General features: G+C 40.0%; 1 protein-coding gene across 1 annotated transcript in view; it reads right to left on the minus strand.

The window, feature by feature from the left end:
• LOC137377404 (uncharacterized) overlaps positions 1-19,498 on the minus strand; it is a 74,270-nt gene that overhangs the window by 42,579 nt on the left and 12,193 nt on the right. Inside the window, exons 2-9 of the mRNA XM_068046984.1 lie at positions 17,699-17,830; positions 11,877-12,015; positions 10,069-11,041; positions 7,878-8,020; positions 6,800-6,936; positions 5,985-6,139; positions 3,365-3,432; positions 1,807-1,892 (exon numbers count right to left, since the gene is read on the minus strand). Coding sequence (XP_067903085.1) covers positions 1,807-1,892; positions 3,365-3,432; positions 5,985-6,139; positions 6,800-6,936; positions 7,878-8,020; positions 10,069-11,041; positions 11,877-12,015; positions 17,699-17,830 — 1,833 coding nt within the window. The remainder of the gene's footprint in view (positions 1-1,806; positions 1,893-3,364; positions 3,433-5,984; positions 6,140-6,799; positions 6,937-7,877; positions 8,021-10,068; positions 11,042-11,876; positions 12,016-17,698; positions 17,831-19,498) is intronic.

Genomic DNA, 19,498 nt, shown 5'->3' on the forward strand with positions numbered 1-19,498 from the left:
CTCTCCTATAGAATACCCGCAGTAGCGTGATCATACCCTTTTTGCTTCTCAACTCTAACCAAATAGATTCTGTCCTTGCCCCCTCAGACATCCCCTCTTTCCAACACTACAATGTCTTCCCTAATCAGTATTGCCACTCCGCCTCCCTTTTTTCCTTCTCTATCTTTTCTGAACACTTTATACCCTTGTACATTAAGTGCCCAGTCCTCACCATTTTTAAGCCATGTTTCTGTTATTGCCACATCATATTCCCATATTGCTATTTGTGCTTGTAGCTCACCAACCTTATTCACCACACCTTATGCGCTTACATACATGCATTGTAATCCTGTCTTTGCATTCCTCGCAATCCTTCTCAGTTTGCTGTCATCTAATACAGAACTACTCCTCTCTCTAGTACACTCAACACTCTCACATTATGCACCTTATTTCTCCTTTCTACTTCTATATGCTGGTACTCAACCTCCGCCAATTTAGTTTGAAACCTTTCCCAACCACACTAGTGAACCTCTCTGCACGGACCTTAATACCTGCCCCTGCTATGTCGTTAGGAAACATAAATCTGTAGACTTGAAAAATTGGGGCTTTTTTTTTTTAAGAACGGAAGAGATTATTGGTGATTTCATAGGACAGAGTACATTGAAACAAATGGTTTCCAGCTAGTGAAGAGTCCAAAATGAAGGAACATAAAAGAGTAAGTTCAAGAGATTCAGGACAGCGAAAACCTTTTTAAAAAAAACAAAGCATTGTGAGGCTGAAGAATAAATGGACGGAAGAACAGAGGAGGCACACGTGATTAGAAAGACTGCTGTCTGGAAGATAAATACCAAAGAAGCCATGTTAGGCTGACCAACCTGTTTCCATGTTGTAGTTTCTGTGTAATTCTATGTAATTTTGTGGCAAAAAATGAACACACCCAGTAAGTGCTCAGAAGTGAGCTGCTGCTACCAAAAAGACCCAAACTGGGTTTAAAAAGTTAAAGTAGCATCAAGACAGTCACCAAAACTATACTAAAACAATATTTGTAGTTAACAGTGAAATGGTTTATGGCATCAAGTGCTCTAAAACATGAAGGACTCCAATAATGTTTGGGAATTTTTTTTTTTATTCGTTCATGGGATGTGAGCCATTTGTTGCCCATCCCTAATTACCCTTGAGAAAGTGGTCACCAGTCAATGTGTTTAACACCATTGCATTATATTTTAAATACACTGATTACTCATTTAAAATAAAGATTGACAAACACATTCAAATAGTAGACAAAGAAATTTTATGTGAACCATTGGCTGGTGTGTTACCAAAGGAAACCAAATTCTAAGCTGGAAATGAGGAAAGGCTGATCAATCCAGCTTCTTTTTTCATATGTATTTCCTAACTTGATACCAAACCAGGGCTCAACAATGTCCAGTCTGCAGAAGGGGAAAAAAAATAAGTAATTTAAAAAACAAAAACAGGTCCTTCAAACTTCTCTGGCAACTGTCTTAATCACAGTTATGTAGTTTATTTTGCAATTTGTATTATGTAGTACAATATGAATAATCACTTGTGAGGGCATAATGTTAGGATTTATCTTCCAAGAATTTGTTGCTGTCCTCTTTTTTTTTTAAAGAAAGTACAAGCTATTCTTCATTTATAGGTAACATTTTGAGGAGTACATTTAAAGCTACCAACACATTGGATTTTGATGTTCATAAGCCATAAAGTTGGCTTAAAACACTATCTAGGTCTTCTGACATGTTACTACCTGTAGCACGCCCAGCTTCCTGTTATCTATATAATTAATGCACATTAGAACATACCTGGTTATTTTCTCAAGTTAGTTGGTTCTGACAGTAATTTTACAAGACGTTGCTTCCAGTGCAGAGGAATACTTGCTCCAACTTTGGGTGAAGCTTCAAAAAAAAAGTTTCAAAACATAAACTTCTCACCCAGAAATTTTTTGCCACTGGAGTTTATAAATATTATTGTTTGAATGATTTCAGATGGTACATTAGTGTTGTGCATTAAAAAATGCACTATAGTAGCAGGTACAGATTTGTGTTACCATTTTCTCTGATATCTCAGGGGATTATCACTGAACCAGATAGTTTGCACCTCGATGAGGTGCTCAGGTGAAAGGTCATCGACCTGAAACGTTAACACTGTTTCGCTCTCCACAGCTGCTGCAAGACCTGCTGTGCATTTCCAGCACTTTCGGTTTTTATTTCAAATTTCCAACATCCGCAGTATTTTGCTTCAATATTATTACACCTCAATGTTGTATTTGACCCAAGATGACCTTCCGGCTATATATCCACTCCATCACCAAGACCGCCGCCTTTTACTTCTGTAACATTGCCCGACTCCGCTCATCTGCTGCTGAAATTCTTAACCATGCCTTTGTTACCTCTAGACTTGACTATTCCAATACACTCCTGGCCAGCCTCCCATCTTCTACTCTCCATAAACTTGAGCTCATCCATAACTCTGCTGCCTAACTTACACCAAATCTGTTCATCAATCACCCCCCTGCTTGTTGACCTACACTGCCTCCCAGTCCAGCAATGCCTCAATTTTATAATTTTCATTCTTGTTTTCAAATTCCACGATGGCAAAGACTCTCCCTATCTCGGTAGCTTGCTCCAGCCCTATGAACCCTCCATGATCTCTGCACTCATGCAATTCTGGGCTCTTGGGCATCCCCTATTTTAATCATTCTACTATTGGCAGCCATGCCTTCAGCTCCCTAGGTTGTAAGTTCTGGAATTTCCTCCGTAAATCTCCCCACCTCTCTTTCCTCCTTTAAAATGCTCCTTAAAACCTACATCTTTGACCAAGCTTCTGCTCATCTGCCATACTATCTCATTATGTGGGTCTGTGTCAAATAGTCTTAGGATGTTTTACTATGTTAAAGGTGCTATATAAATGCAAGTTGTTGTTGTTACAGAAAATAGCTGAGCCACACTGAACAAAGAGATCCCACATTCAAATCCTGATCTTTGTAGTTAGTTGATCTTAGCTGGGGCAATCGGAGAGGTACTACAATGTGAATCAGTGCTCTTGTATTAGAGAGGGGAAAGTTCCAGATCACTTACAATAACCCCTTACATTAACAATAGTTCCTTGTGAAGGAGTAGAGAAAAACAAAAACTGCATTTGTGTGTGTGATCAGGTGAAAAATGGTAGTATACAGCAAAGTGCGATTACATGGGAAAACCAGTACTGGTTTAGAACACGTGATACTGAGCCAAGAGTATACATTTGTACTTAAAAAAAGTGAAAACTGTGGGGGCTAAAGTTCATTTCAGGAAATGGAACTGTTCTTTTCAAACTGCACACAAAAAACACATTTGGTGTTCACGATCCCATTGGCTATAACACTTACCACAATTTCCTTCTGAATATCTTGCAAGCCCAGCTGCTGCCATCTTTTGGGAAAGCTTAGACCCTCTCCTAAAGGAAAAAAAAAGTTAAATCAAGTACAACAAACCAACTAAGTTAAAGAAAGTGAACTTGTACTAACTTTGACAGTTAAGTTAAACTAGGACTAAATTATATAGCACTGCAAAACATTGTTTAAGAATTTAGTTCTTCTAATTAAAGAGTTAATTTATTGATTTATACCTTAGATGCCGAATGTTTATTCAGTATGCTTAGCTAAAATGGAATATTTTGATTACTATTCATTACTCATTATCATTTTAAACTTTCCAAATTAAAGAAAGACCCAGCCAAATTATACCATCTATTAAGCCCGAATGAGGCTAACCAAACCAGGTGTTTTAAATCAATAAATTAACTCTTTAATTAGAAGAACTAAATTCTTAAACAATATGAAGATATGAACAACATTTAAAATAGAAAAAATTAGAGTCTTTGCAAATTTACAGTCCAATGTTGCTTGAAGTCCTCACAGCCATCCGATGCGAAAAAAAGGTTCTTCCAGAGTACAACAGTCCGTAGTCTAACTATAGCAGTAGATGCTGCTTTCCTTCTTCCACGATGGATTTCAACAATTAACAACTTTCAATAGAATCAATCTGACTTCAGAGTTTTTTGAGGGATAAAAAATTGTCACAGTCTAACTTCCCTTCCTTCAGTTTAAATTACCAGAGATCTCTGTTTCGGCTTGACTTTTTTTTTTAGAATTGAGAGATAATTAAACAGACTAAAATCCTATTCTTTCAGTTTAAATGGTTGAGAGCTCTTTTTTCAGGTGCTAAACACCACAGCTGTCTGTCTGTCCTCTGTGTCTGTGTTCTGTTAGAACAAACTGTCTTCCATTAAAAATCCAGTTCAAAATTGAATTGTAACAAATGTATGGCTTAATACTCACTCCCAATGGCAGTATCTAATGTAACAAGAATGCACCCTTTGAATCGCAGTCTCCAAATGGCTGTTTCTAAGGCAACGGAAATGCACCTTCCCTTAACTCCTGAGGCTTGCTGGTTCTTAAAGCAATACTGATCCTTTGCAAGCCTTAAAAGCAAACCGCATATTCCCAGAAAAAAAAAAGCCACAGGACCATGACACTAGGGACATTGATTTACTAGCATTGGGGACAGCCATGGAACCTGAAAAGACAAACAGTGTCCAGTGTCTGATGGTAGTTACAAGGCCTAGCAGTAATTTAGGGGGTGGTGGTGAAAGGGGGGGGATCAGTGCATTTGAAGGGGGAATCCCTGCAACATTTGAGGGAAGGGTTGAACTAATCAAATCACTTTTGAAATACTCTTTTGTCAACTATTTTTATCTTTAGTAACAAATGTCTAATGCCAAAAATAAGGTGCAAGACTGGCATTGTTTTTATCCCAGGGTTAAACGTTCTTCTTTTTTAAAAAATTATTTCATGGGACATGAGCATCGTTGGCAAGGCCAGCATTTGGTGCCCATCCCTAACATTCGCACCACCAAGTGCCAGGCAGTGACAATCTCAAACAAGAGAGAAGCTACCCATCTCCTCTTGACGTTCAATGGCATCACCATCACTGAATCCCTACTATCAACATCCTGGGGGTTACCACTGACCAGAAACTGAACTGGACCAGCCACATAAATACTATGGCTACAAGAGATCAGAGGCCGGGAATTCTGTGGGGAGTAACTCAGCTCCTGTCTCCCTAGTGCCTGTCCACCAACTACAAGGCACAAGGAGTGTGATGGAATACTCTCCACTTGCCTGGATGGGTACAGCTCCCAACAACACTCAAGAGGCTCAACACCATCCAGGACAAAGCAGCCCGCTTGATTGGCACCCCATCCACCTCCTTCAACATTCACTCCCTCTTAACACCAATGCACAGTGGCAGCAGTGTGCACCCATACAAGATGCACTGCAGCAACTCACCAAGGCTCCTTCCACAGCACTTGCCAAACCTGCAACCTCTACCACCTAGAAGGACAAGGGCAGCCAATGCATACACCACCACCTGAAAGTTCCCCTCCAAGCCACACACTATCCTGACTTGGAACTATATTGCCATTCCTTCACTGTCGCTGAGTCAAAATCCTTGAACTCCCTTCCTAACAGCACTGTTGGTGTACCTACACCCCAAGGAATGCAGTGGTTCAAGAAGGTAGCTCACCAACACTTTCTCAAGGGCAATAAATGCTGGCCTAGCCAGCGACGCCCACATCCCACGAACAAATAAATAAAATTGCCGTTGAGAAGGTGGTGGGGAGCTGCCTTCTTGAGCCGATGCAGTCCATCTGGTGCAGGTACACCCATCTGGTTGAAATTCACCCCTCCACCGGATGATGTGCCTAAATAAAAAGCTTAGAAGAGACAATTTCCTCCTGCAAAGTACTATCACAATGACAATTTTATGTCTCACACCATCACAGCCTGTCTGAATAAAGACTAGCGATGTATCAGACAAAAGTGGCCCATGGGTAAAGATTAAGATTTCTACTAGCTACAGTAAATACAAATTAAAAACAAACTATTATATTTAGTCCAAATAAGATCACAACTCAAAAAGGACAGGGAGGTCTTGCCTGCATACCTCATGATCCCTATTTTCCCTCTTTCACTGAAGAGTGCCACTGTCATGATGTTTGATTTTTGGTAAAGTCTCGCAAAGAATGTTTTATTTTTCACAGTCTTCTTGAACCAGTTGATCTCTGATCTGGACCAGTTGGCACCATATATTGGAGAAACCTGCAGAAGATGATTTGATAGGATATTGTTTTGTAAGCATTCCACACCGCCCCTCTCCAAACCCAATATCTCACGCTCATGAAACTTATATTTTAGGGTGTGATGTGGGTAAATCAGTAAACCACCGTCAGTGCCTAATCAATTTAACAGTTCAGTTAAAAAACATTACACAATATGAACCACAGTTCCATTACTAAAACTTGTTTGGTTACAGAATCTGAACAGCATTACTTATTAAGGATGCAACACGTTTTAGGTAGATTTTTGGGACACATTCTGTACTTTTTATTGTTTGTGAGGAAAACAGTGGCACAAACTTAATGAGTAGGTGGGACTTGGAGAAAAAAAAGTCACAAGTTTATATCACAGCATGCCCAAGGCACTGAGCACTGGTGTTGCAGCACACTTAATATCATCGCAGTTTCTAACTCAGCATTTATAAAATCATGTGTTTTTTCAATCGCTGAACATTAAAGCTAAAAAGGGTTCATGCATCATTATTCAATACCCTTGATTTAGTTGCAATTATAAACAGTATTAGCCTAAGAAAATAATCCTCCTTAACCTTTGTTTATTTGTTCCTGATTTGGCATTAGATATTAAAAAACCTGAAATTACACATGCGGAATTTTCTTAAAACTCAGACTCCTATGTACTTACATTTGCTAAAGACACAAGTAAAGCTTGCTGGGGAAGGGCATAACATGTTGGAGGTAGAGATTTTAAACAACTGAGTGAAAGGCAAGCAGAGAATCCATAATCCACACATACCACTTCTACTAGAATGTGTTGATTATCTGCAAAAATAAAGTCAAAGTTAACAATTTACCTCCTCAATGCAAATTTAGCTTTCAAAAAATGAATTTAAACAAACTGCTCATTGCAGAAGAAAAACAACTTTATCAGTAACCTGCTGCAACCTGATATGCAAAAAGCCAGGTATATCAGAATCTAAATGATTAATCTCATTTACTCTATGTGGAGAGTTTATCTAACTGGGTGATCAAAGGTATACAACATATTGTACCAAAGTTCCTTAAACACTCAAAACCTGTGACAACAAGCTGATTCAATATTACACATTGTTAGAACCTACATCAAATGGACTGCAGCGGTTCAGGAAGGCAGCTAACCTTCTCAAGGGCAATTAGGGATGGGCAATAAACCCTGGCCTTGCCAGTGATGCTCACATTCCAAGAACAAATAATAAAATCAACAGTAAGCCTCTGTGAATGATTCTATACTAGTCATGGTGAAACTTGCCATAAAGAATTTCAGTATAATAATGCCATAGTTATTGGTATGCTGCATGTAGAGCAAACTATATCACAATAACAGAAAACAGAAGGTAGGTAGGTTCAGTTCCCTGGTGTGTGGCGAACTGGCTGATTTCTATGGGGGAACAACTTGGATGTTATAATTCGCATGGGTTAGGACCCCTGGAAAGTGCACTTATGTAGATGTTAGTCAAGGCCAGGCTCAGGGCTGGCTTTGGTGTCCACTGTGACTGAACAGCCCCACCCACAGTCACTGTCTCCACTCTCACATGAAGAATGACCACTTGTGCAATCCTGGTACTCCCATGAAAAATATGATTTGCAGGTTATAAAGACCTACATGAAAGTGCATCATTTGTACTTGTTCTTTTCTCAAATGTCTTTTCATTTACTATTATGATCTACATCCTGTTTTTATAATGCATTTTCTAGCCCACTCGTCATACAGCCTGTACCCATACCATGTGTGATTGTTGCTTCATTTCCCAAAACCCTGATGATACGTGACCTGTACCACTGCTTGCTTTCAAGGAGCCAAGCACACACACAGGAGCTGATCAAAGGGATGCAACACAAGGTAGCAGAGTTCCTCAAGCACTCGATGCTGCAAAAACAAGGTAACCTAATGTTAATTTTGGCAATAGGTTCAGCCAAGGTTATTAACACACACTCTTTGGAGAAGAAACACAATATGGGGAGTCCATTAAAGAGGATATTTCTCGTTCCAACAACAGTTAAAGTTATGAATCAATACATCAGATTTCTGCATTAATGTTTGCAAGTGAGAGAAGCTAAATATACACAGGCACCTGCTGGCCCCACGCTGTTGGAAAATCCGATGTCTAACCGCTATCTTTGGGTGGGGAGCAGGTTGCTTAGTCCACTTTGGAGAAACAATTTCTGCACTCCATTTAGCCTCCTTTGTAACAGGGGCTTGTAATAACTTAAAAACTCACATTTTCTTCAAGAATCCAGGTCACTCTCATGGCCTGAAACCCATCCCAAACTAAGGACCTATTTGTGCTCTTCAGGAGGCCTTTACACCTCATCTAACTTAGTGCACTTGCTTGCAAACATATACCAAGTCCCATTAAGTTTGGGAGTCAGTAATCCTCGACATAGGGCTTCCACATCTCCAACCCCTCCATGTTAAGGTGGCCTTGTTTGTGGCAGATGGAGGTTGTGCTCCCAAACAAGGCTGGAACCTGGTGTATGTGGTAGTTAGTGATTGTACCACTGGACTCCTGCTACAGTTAGAGTTTTTTTTACACAGTTTCATACCTCAAATTTTAAGTGAGAGACAGGCATAACAGTAAAATAACAAAAATGTCTTCAGAAATTAAATATTGCAGGATTTTTGTGCTAAATTCAAAGCTTTATAAATCTATCTATCTATATAACTTAGTAAAGATTTTCAATCTGCATACACTGGGGGGAGGGCAAATAGTGTCTTTTCCCATTCAATTTTTTTTAAAATGCCAATTGGTTGAATTTTGGAAGTAAACAAAGCCTCTTTGAATGAAGCAGATAGATGGGGGGGTTAGAGGGAAAAAGGTTGAAGGGGCCTCTGGCCTCCCAAGCTCCTCCCCTGGTGTGTATGAACAGCTAGGGAGTGACTGCAGAAAGGGAAATGGCAAATTACAGGGTTGAGTTGTCAGTTCAAAATAGAAAAGGTAGGGGTAGTGATGGGAGTGAGGTGATAATAGATAGAGGAGGAGATATAGGGAAAGTGAAGGGGCAGGAAACATGAAAAGATAGGAGTGAGGGGCTGGGGGAGAAGCACAAATGATATGGAAGGTTGCCGGGGGTGTGGGGGTTATATTTTCCCTGCAAACTCCATCCAAATGCGGTCTGCAGCCTTTGCTAGCTCCTTTTCCCATGACACCATACCACTCCACACACCACTTCCCACATAAAAAGCCAAGAAAAGAAGAAAAAGACAGAAAAGCAGAGAGAAACAGAAACACAAAAATAACAAAAGGGACAGATTTCAGAAATCTTAGTGCATGTATATCAACTTGTAATATATTAAAAATATTAATACATCTGTGCATATTTCTGATCAACTTTTCCTATTACAAATTTCAATGTCTAAATTTATAATGGACACTCCCTACAGAACCTTGTCACATTGTAATTACACTATTTTACCAATGGAAGCAGGGCAACATCAACACTGACAGAATGATGTAACCATAACAAGTTTGTATCAGGAGTTTTCATTATAAATGTGGACATCGGAATTTATAACGGTAATATAAAAAGAAGTATGTTTTAAAATGGGGACTAAACTATGCCTGTGTACCCTGGTCCAATTATCTCACTGCCTCTAACCCTGTAGGCTACACTTGGCCTTGACTCCCTGTGTGCAACACCACAGAAGATCGTATATTACAAATTTAAAATCTGATGTCACAGTCTGAGATGGAGTCTTTTTATTTACTTTTTGTCAGGGAGGGAAGGAAAACAAATAATATTGCACCCATAATGCATACCGTATGCCTAAGTTATCAATAGTTACAAAATTATTACTGTTGTCCCAGTAAGCTCTCTGTGTCCTGCTACTTTGTTTTTATAGAACTTTGTTCCTTCACTCTAGAAAGACATGATTATTTTAAAACACAGGGTGGAAAAATTCTCTCATGTACTTACTTTAATTGCCTCATCAGTTCTGGTAGCTCTTGACCACAGTGCTGTATATAGAAATAATGTGGGTCAATTGCGTAACTGACCCTTACCTCCACCTCCTGCCACCGACAAAACTGGAATTCTGGAATATCACTAGCTACAGGCAGTTCTATATCTCTTTCAACTGGTGAATCTGGAAAATGACTCTTACTTAGTGGTCCTAACATGTTGTTTGGGCTCAAGTATTGTTGAGGAGAAAATATACAATTTTTTGAGGTCGACACTTGTTCAATTGGATTTGGTTGGTGCAAAGTATCATTCAGGCTCAAGGGTTCTTGAGGTGAAGTGGCATCAAATGTTGAGACCACAACTTGTCTGTTACATGACTTTTCTTCTTCAGACTCAACATAGCCACTAGTATCGCTGTCCGATGCAGTAAATTCAAAAGTGTCCCAAACTTCCCATTCTGATCGAACTATATATTTTTGACTGTCATTCGAAGACTTGCTTTCGTTGGACAAGATATGTGGATCTTCTTCACTCAGGAAAAGGCTTGTGCAACTAGAGTTTTCAGTAGATAACTGTTCTTCCTGTGTTGCAGTGACCTCATTGTATACATTTGATGACACAACTTCTTCTGGAAGTTGGTCCGCTTCTGAAGACTGACTGTTGGTAAAAGGGTAACTACCAATGGAATGTTTCACAAATAGTTCTTCCTTCTGCAAGTTGTATAATTCAGATTTTGATGTTACATCCTTACAAGGCACACCAATTACCCTGGAAGTATTCATTTTAGAATCGTCAAGCTTGGGACTACAGATGCCAGATTTCTCACCAATACACATGCTTACATTTTTTTTAACACCTGTTAGAAAATCTTCTGGAGCTACACCATCAATGTGACTTTTGGAACCAGATGCAGGAACTCCAATAGAAAGAAGTTTCTCTGTTGGAGTCTGTGGTCCAGTTGCCAGCATTCCTAGTTGAAACAAGATGCCTGTGATGGCAGACAAGGCCTTAATGAGGAACAGAAAAATAACCTAAAGGAACATCTAATCTTTGTTAAATTTAGGCATAATCTTTAAACAATTAACCTATAGCAATTAGCTTTAACAATTCAATTTAAAGCACAGAAAAATAATGTCCCTTTCATTTCCTGAGAGCTCCTTCAAAAATGTTGTTTACATAGTAACTTGGTATAATTGATCTCAAACTTGAAACTTTTATAATTACCCTGCGCATAATATGAAATTACAACCGAAGAAGCTGGGCCAAAGTCAGTACCAAAGGATCAAGAAGAAATAGACTAATAAGTTAAATTTCAATCTTTAGTGTCCCACATAATTGAAAGTCCTATTTCTAGCATGTGTCTGTAGCATCACTCCTTTCAAAGGCTTCAGAAGTGTTACACCTTAAAGCGTCACATTTGTAAGGCAAATAAATTGTGAATAATCCAAATAATAATCTATTTAAGTCACTGAAATCTAAATCTGAATCAAAAGCAGTGAAGCAGCGGAAAATCAGGTAATCAACTCAATTTTTTTCAAAGCTAATATTGACTAACCAGCAGTACCACAAACCCAAACAATTTCATATCTTTCCCTATACGGTTTTCATCTTTGCTCAGTTGGAAATAAAATTTGTAGTATACATGTAAACAAAGGAAAAACAATCGCGAAAATGAATTACTGGTCTCTAGCATTTTACATTCATAACGTTCCAGTATGTGCATGAAAAAAGTCAAAGATGTTCAGAAAAAAAATTACTTAAGTTTCCTCCAATATATCTTAACATTTGAGATTTTCAAGATTTAGTTACAGATGGTGAGTTACCTGTTTTAGTTTCTTGCAGCATTTTGTATAATTCTTTACTTGAACTGTGTAGTTGACTTAGTTGATCATTGACAACTTCATAATTTTTGCAGAAATCTTCTTCAGAAGTGATAGTAATGTTCTGAATATTCAATCTGACCTTTATCAAGACACGTTTTAACAAGCCAATTTTAACCAAAAAAAACTTGCATTTATATAACGCTTTTAACATAGTAAAACATCCCAAGGTGCTTCACAGCAGTGTTATCAGACAAAAACTGACACAGAGCCACATAAGGAGATATTAGGACAGATCAAAATGGTAGGTTTGAAGCAGCATCTTAAGGACAACAGAGATAGGGAGGTGGGGAGGCTTAGGAATTCCAGAGCTTAGGGCTAAGACAGCTGAAGACACGGCCGCCAACGGAGGGACAAAGGAAATCGGGGATGCACAAATGCCAGGAATAGAGGAATGTAGCTATGTTAGTTCTTGGGTATTATTCACTGTGAAGATCATAATGTAGTTTGTAAAATAAAAATATAGAACTTTATACAGTGAAAGAAACATGGAATGAGAAAAGTTTTCCTTTCCATCAAGCTTATTTCTTCAATAGATTTAATGCTATATGCCTTATCATAGACTCTATGTAACCTATATAGTGCCAGTTAAAATTTGAATAAATATTCCAAGCTGCAAAAAGTAATTAAACACAGTTCCAGAGTTTCGATCCATATCACTGTTTAACTCTGATTGGCTGTCCTTCACAACCTCTAACATCACAAGTACATTTGTGTTCTGTGCAGTATTTAATTACTTCAGCCTATAGTCAGTTATAATCATCAACCCATTCTGAACTAGATACTGATGCAGCACTTTTTTCTTTAAAGAATGACACAGGACTTATTTACTTGGCATCTCTTCCACATATCTACTGTTGCACTGGGGGAAGGAGGAAGGAAAAACATTTCTTTTAATTCTACTTGAAGCTGTTTAATTCTGCACTTGCATCCTCTATTTGGTATTCACAATATAATTCAAATAGCCTGCTTATATTATCATCATTGATGCTTCTGAACAATTCAATTCCCACTATTTTTTTTCCTTTTTCTGCAGGCATCGACTCCTTGTTGAGGTATAGTTCCATGAGTCCCAGTCACTATCCAGTAGCTTACTCAGCTAGTCAGTCTTCCTCTGTGAGCTAGATAGTGAATGTCAGTCTGTTCTTTTACTATGGGGCGCACCAGGTGAGGTGAAGTCCATTCGCATCTGATATCCATTTGTTTATGCACACATTTGGCAGGGGTTGCTGGTTAGTGATTAGAAGATCCTGGTTTAAAGTATTATCCTTGATCTTTCTAAATCCTCTCCAAAACATCAATGGCTTTTGAAGAATACTGGGCATCTTACTTCCAAAACGATACATTATAGTTTTGGTGCTCACCTCAGCGAGAGATGCTAGTGATGGGGAATGGATGATAATTTGCAATCAGTGCCTGCATCAAATACTCAATGGTCAACAACAGCATCATTCATAAGGAGTAAAGCTCCTTCAACATTGTCCAAAGGATATAAACAAACTCCATCCCAAGAAGATCACCCCCTAGTGTGTGAGTATCCAACCTTTTGAAGCATGTGAGCCAGAGTTGTATTTTGACCCACCAAGAGTGAGGGGGGGGCGGGGGGGGGGGGTGTGGTGAGTGTGCAGGAAACCCAGAATTTGGAGTTTCCCTGCATGGTGTGGAGTTTTAACTCCCCAGGGCACGTGTGACATCAATGACAGGTTCCCTTCCTGTAAATTAACCGGATTGACAGGCTTGGCTTCCAGTCAGGCAGGGAATACTGGCGAAGAGATCTAGGACCTGTAGGTCTAAGCCCCAATCCAAGGATTCCTGACCTGGGCTGGGGGGGGGGGGGGGTGGGGGTCAGGGGTCAGAAATTGGGAGACCTGAGCAACTGCAGGCTGGAGATGGTGGTTAAAGCTTAGAGGCTTGAGGAATCAGAGGCCCGGGGCAGGGCAGGGAGGGGTTGGAGTCCTTGGCAGTGAGATCAGAGGATTTGGGGGCAGGGGAGGTAAACGGGTGGCGGTCGGGGGACGATCAGCAGGGTCAGGAAGTGTTGTCCGATCATGAGGGGGTTGTCAAGGTAGATAAGCTGGAGCCAGCAGGTAACTGGAAAGGCAGTGTGTTGTCCCCTTTTACACTCATACATAATAATACACTTCATCGCCTGGTTTGGTCTGCTCACCTGACATTCTTTCCTACTGCCTGCCTATTTGATAGTTAAGTCCACCACCACCTACTATCCTGACCTTCCTTTGCTCCCTGTTGCCCATTTTGCATCTTTTTGTCTGTTACTAACTTGAGTGTATACTGCAAAGTACACAAGCTTGGAAGTTCCAACTGCAACTCTTCAAACTTCCCTGGCCTGGAGGATTGGGAAAGACTGTTGCCAAACTGGTCCTTCATTTGACTATATCTCCCAATTTGGGAACAGTCTTTTCTAATCCTTCAGGCTGGGGAGGTTTAAAGAGCTGAGGCTGATAGCTGGTGTTGTGTGACCTGATTATATGACAAGGTTATTCAACTAGTTTAAGAAAAGGAAAGATTAAAATGTGAAGAACAGAAATTCGTTAAAGAACAAGTTTGACTGGTTTAAATGACTAATAATGGAGAGCAGTGGCAGATGAGAAACAAAAACTGCATGTAAGAGTTCAGCAAAGAACAAGAAGATAAAGGAGAATTTGCTAGTAGTAGCTTCCAACAACGCCAAGAACCCTGAATTTCTCAACTCAGGCCAAGCAGGATTTAAAGAGGAATGAGTACTAATGACAGCTTGCTATGAATATCAGAAGATATCCTCCAAGTTTTTTAAATGAAAGAGTGCACGCTAGTGACGATTCTAGATGTGTAAAAAGCTTTTGAGTAAAACAAACCTCTTTGCAGTTTAGAAAAAAGAGAAGTGATCTCATTGAAATGTACAAAATTCTTAGGGGCTTGGCAGGGTAGATGCTGAGAGGCTGTTTCCTCCGACTAAAGAGTCTAGAATTAGGGGTCATAGTCTCAGAAAAAGGGGCCAGCCATTTAGGACTGAAATGAGAGATTTCTTCAATCAGAGGGTTGCAAGTCTTTGGAATTCTCTACCCCAGAGGGCTGTGAGTGCTCAGTCGTTGACTAAAATCACGGTTGAAAGTGATAAATGTGTGGACACTACGGGAATCAAGGGATATGGGGATAGGTTTGGAAAGTGGAGTTGAGGTACAAGATCAGCCATAGTCTTACTGAATAGTGGAGCAGGCTTGAGGGGATGGGTGGCCTACTTGTGCTGTTATTTCCTATGTTGAAAAGGTTTGGTTCAATGGGTTACAATATACTATCTTCCTACTCAACATTCCCAGTGAGCTGAGCTGATGAACGCAATTTATATTTTTACACATTGCACGGTGGCTGTCAAAGTAGGCTCAGCGATCTCTACTGGGTTTTGGCAAATGGCAGGAGTTCCCCATTCCCCAGAGCTCAGTTCTCAGCTCACTTCTGATCTTCATTTATATCAATTGACCAACACCAGAATAGAGGATTGAATCTTGCTCGCAGTCTGCCATTTGGATATCCTCCACAAACTCAAATAGTATCAGAAAAACTCCAGAGATGCCTGGAGGAAAAATGTAAAATAGAAGGTTTTGCAGAACTCCAGAAAAGATGATGATCCTGGATATAACAATGAAGAGGAATATGGCTTGGACACAGCATGTTGATCATATTGATAAAGTACCACGTAAAAGGCTAGTTAACAAAATTCAGGCTTATGGAATAGAAGGGTTAGTGTCCAATTGGCTAAAAGATAGAAAACAGAGGGTCGTAGTAAATAGTTGTTTTTCAGACTGGAGAATGGTAGACAGTGGTGTTTCTCAAGGGTCGGTGCTGGGACCACTGCATTTTTTGCTATATAAAAATGACTTAGAAAACAGAGTAGAATTTCAAAATTTGTCAATGAGACCAAACTTGGAGGTTTGGCAAACAGTGAAGATGATATGAACCACCTGCAACAGGACATAGATAGGCTAACAGTATGGACAGACAGGTGGCAGATGGAATTTAATACTGACATGTGTGAGGTGATGCATTTTGGCAGAAGAAATAGGGAGAGGCAATATATATTTAATGGCATAGTATGCAGGAACAGAGGGAGCTGGGGGTGCATGTGCATCAATCATTGAGGGCAGCATTTATAAAGCTCTAGTTAGGCCCCAACTGGAGTATTGTGTTCAGTTTTGGTCACCCTACTTTAGGAAGGATGTGAGGGGGTCCTTGAGAAGGTGCACAGGAGATTTTCCAGAATGGTTCCAGGGATGGGTGATTTTAGTTACAAGGTTAGGTTGTAAAAACTGGGTTTGTTCTGCTTAGAGCAAAAGAGATTGAGGGGAGATTCAATAGAGGTGTACAAGATTATGACAGGCATAGACAAGGAAAAACTTCCCATTAACTAATGGTACAAAGATTAGGGGAGACAGATTAAAGGTTTTGGGCAAGAGATGCAGGGGGAATATGAGGAAAAACTTTTTTGCGCAGTGGGTGGTAATGGCCTGGAACTCGCTGTCCATGATGGTGGTGGAAGCAGAGACAATGATTTCAAAAGGATATTGGATGGACACTTGAAGGAAATAAACTTGCAGGGCTTTGGGGATTGAGCAGGGGAGTGGGACTGATTGGATTGCTCTGTGAAGAGCCAGCACAAACTTGATGGGCCGAATGACCTCCTTCTGTGCCATAACTGACTCTATGACTACCAGGGTAGCAGCCAAGGAGGGTAAATTGCAAATTCTCTGTGTATGAAAGCCCCAGAACGGTCCTCAAACTGTGTAAAGCCTGCATCCACCCAATCCTGGAATATGGCAACTCAGGCTGGTGCACAGTGAGTCAGCCACAATCCAGGAGCAAGCAATAAAGGCAGCATATTGCTTTCCAAGCTTTTTCTGATCAACTTATCTGTACAACACCTGAGGACTCCAAACAATGGATGAAAGGTTTTTGATACTCTGGAAGAAGTACCTGCACAAAGATATAGTTGCTGATAGAGGAGGGGGGACAGATTCACCGTGATACCTATGCAACACTGCACTGTGTGTGTCTGCCATTAGTGGCAAACCTAGGCAACATTCAATCATGGAGAGGATTATGGCGCAGAAGTCAACTAAGTTCCCCTAAAATCCATACACTGATCAGAAATTCTGAATATCAAAGGGTGTTTACCATCAAGCTCCCAATGTTATTGACTATTTGATTTTATGAGTGTTATGCACAAGCAAGCACATAAGAACTGGAGGCCAGATAGAATGAGTTGTGGGCCAGATTCAGCTTGCAGGACCGCATTTTTCTATACTCACTAAGCAAATAACATAAGCCATGAAACGAGACAACCAGTGAGAAATTATGAAATAAAACCAAAAAAAAAGTGCTGGAAATACTCAGCAGGTCTGCAGCATCTGTGGAGAGAAAAGCAAAGTTAGTGAGAAATTATGGTTACTTTGTCCTGGGAATTTCAACCCACTAGGAAGCAAGACTGTTACAATTAATTTTACCTGTGATCATTCTAGCCTTGGACCAGGGAAGGCTTCGATCCCATTAATTTGGGTTGAACTTAGACCCAGATGCCAGATGTAAAAGTACAATATTCAAAGTCCTGTCAGTGCATTCTCATTTGAATTTCCGGCAACTATAATAACACAACATCTTGATAATATAAAGAACCTTCACTTTAGAAACAAACAAAAACTGTCATTGCTATAAGAGTTAAAATGTCCTATTCCTTGGGAATCTCCAGTTGATTGAAAATTACAGTAACATACCCATTCGACCAGCAGTCTCAGCTCTTTACTAATGGCCTTCTGGTAATTTTCAATTATTATCAGCTGGTAGAAGACAGACCGTTTCCTTTTTTCTATTGTGGTAGCATACTTCTGCTCCATAAGCATCTTTCCCTAGCAAAGTAAATATTACAAATACATGACATTATATGTACTTTTAAAACTGTCCACCTAGATTCAAATATCTAACAACAACTTTCATGCATATAGCAGCTTTAACGTAGTAAAACATCCCAAGGCGTATCACAGGAGCAATTACCAAACTAAGTTTGAAATTCAGACACATAAAGCAATATTCAGACAGGTGACCAAAAGCTTGGTCAGAAGTAGGTTTTAAAGTGCACTTTAGAACAGGCAGAGAGGTTTAGCGAGGGAATTCCACAGCTTAGGGTCTAGGCTGTTGAAGGCACAATTGCCAATGTTGGAGCTAAGAAAATTAGGGGTGTGAAAGCGACCAGAATAGTGGAGGACAGAGATCTCAGAGGGCTGTAGAGTTGCAGGAGGTTACAGAGGTAGGGAGAGATCAGTCCATGGAGGGATTTGAAACAATGATGAGCGTTTTAAAATTGAGGCATTGCCAGATCAGGAGCCAATGTAAGTCAGCGAACACAGGGATGATGAGAAAACAGGATGTGGGTAGAAGAGTTTTAGAGGAGCTTAAGTTTATGGAGGATGGGAGATGGTAAGCTGGCCAGAAAAGCATTTGAATAGTCAAATATAGAGGTAGCAAAGGAATGGATGAGAGTTTCAGCAGCAGATGAGTTGAGGCAGGGAGGAGACAGGTGACATGCTGATGGAAGTAGGCAGTCGTGATGATGGAAATGTGGTCAGAAGCTCAGCTTAGAGACAAATAGACCTTCAAGGTTCAGAACTTTTTGGTTCAGCCTCGCTAATGAGAGGGATTATGGAGTTGATGGTGGGGGAACTGAGTTTGTGGCAGACACCAAAGTCTTCCCAATATTTGCTTGGAGGAAATTTCTGCTCATCCAATACTGGATGTCAGGCAAGTAATGTGACAAATCAAAGGAAGTATAGGGTCAAGAGAGGTGGTGGTAAGATAGAACTAGATGTCGTCACTGTGAGAGGTGGAGGTGAAGTACAGCTGGATGTCATCAGCGTATGTGTGGAACTTAAGCTTGGATTCATAATTTTTCAACATGTACCAAATTTTGTATAATTGCCATTCACTAGCCAACAAGTCCCTTTATAGGGAACCTGAAGTGCAAAATGAGAACTGATTTACCATCACATTGATGAGCTTCATTTGTAACTGGGAAGGAGGGAATGAAAAAGAAAAAGATTGAAACCACAAAGAACAACTTAAAATCTTGGTAATATATTGTAATAGAGTGAAACAGAACAAAATTTCACAAGGGGAAGCAGGTAAAGAAAAATAGGACTTGGATTTACATAGCACCTTTCATGACTTCAGGATATCCCAAAGCACCTTACACCAATGAAGTACTGCTGAAGTGTAGTTGCTGTTATAATGTAGAAAACATGGCAGCCAATTTATGTACAGCAAGGTCCCATGAACAGCAGTTAGGTAATGACCAGTTAATCTATTTTTTTAGTGATGTTGGTTGAAGGATAAATATTGGCCAGGACACTAGGAAGAACTCTCTTGCTCTTTTCTGAAATAGTGCCAAGGGTTCTTTTACGTCCAGCTGAGAGGGCAGACTGGGTTTTGATTTAACGTCTCACCCTAAAGAACCCACCTCCGACAGTGCAGCATTCCCTCAGTAATGCACTGGTGCCGGCCTAGATTATGTGCTCAAATCT

Source organism: Heterodontus francisci, chromosome 15 (assembly GCF_036365525.1).
Source record: "Heterodontus francisci isolate sHetFra1 chromosome 15, sHetFra1.hap1, whole genome shotgun sequence".
Lineage (NCBI taxonomy): Eukaryota > Metazoa > Chordata > Chondrichthyes > Heterodontiformes > Heterodontidae > Heterodontus > Heterodontus francisci.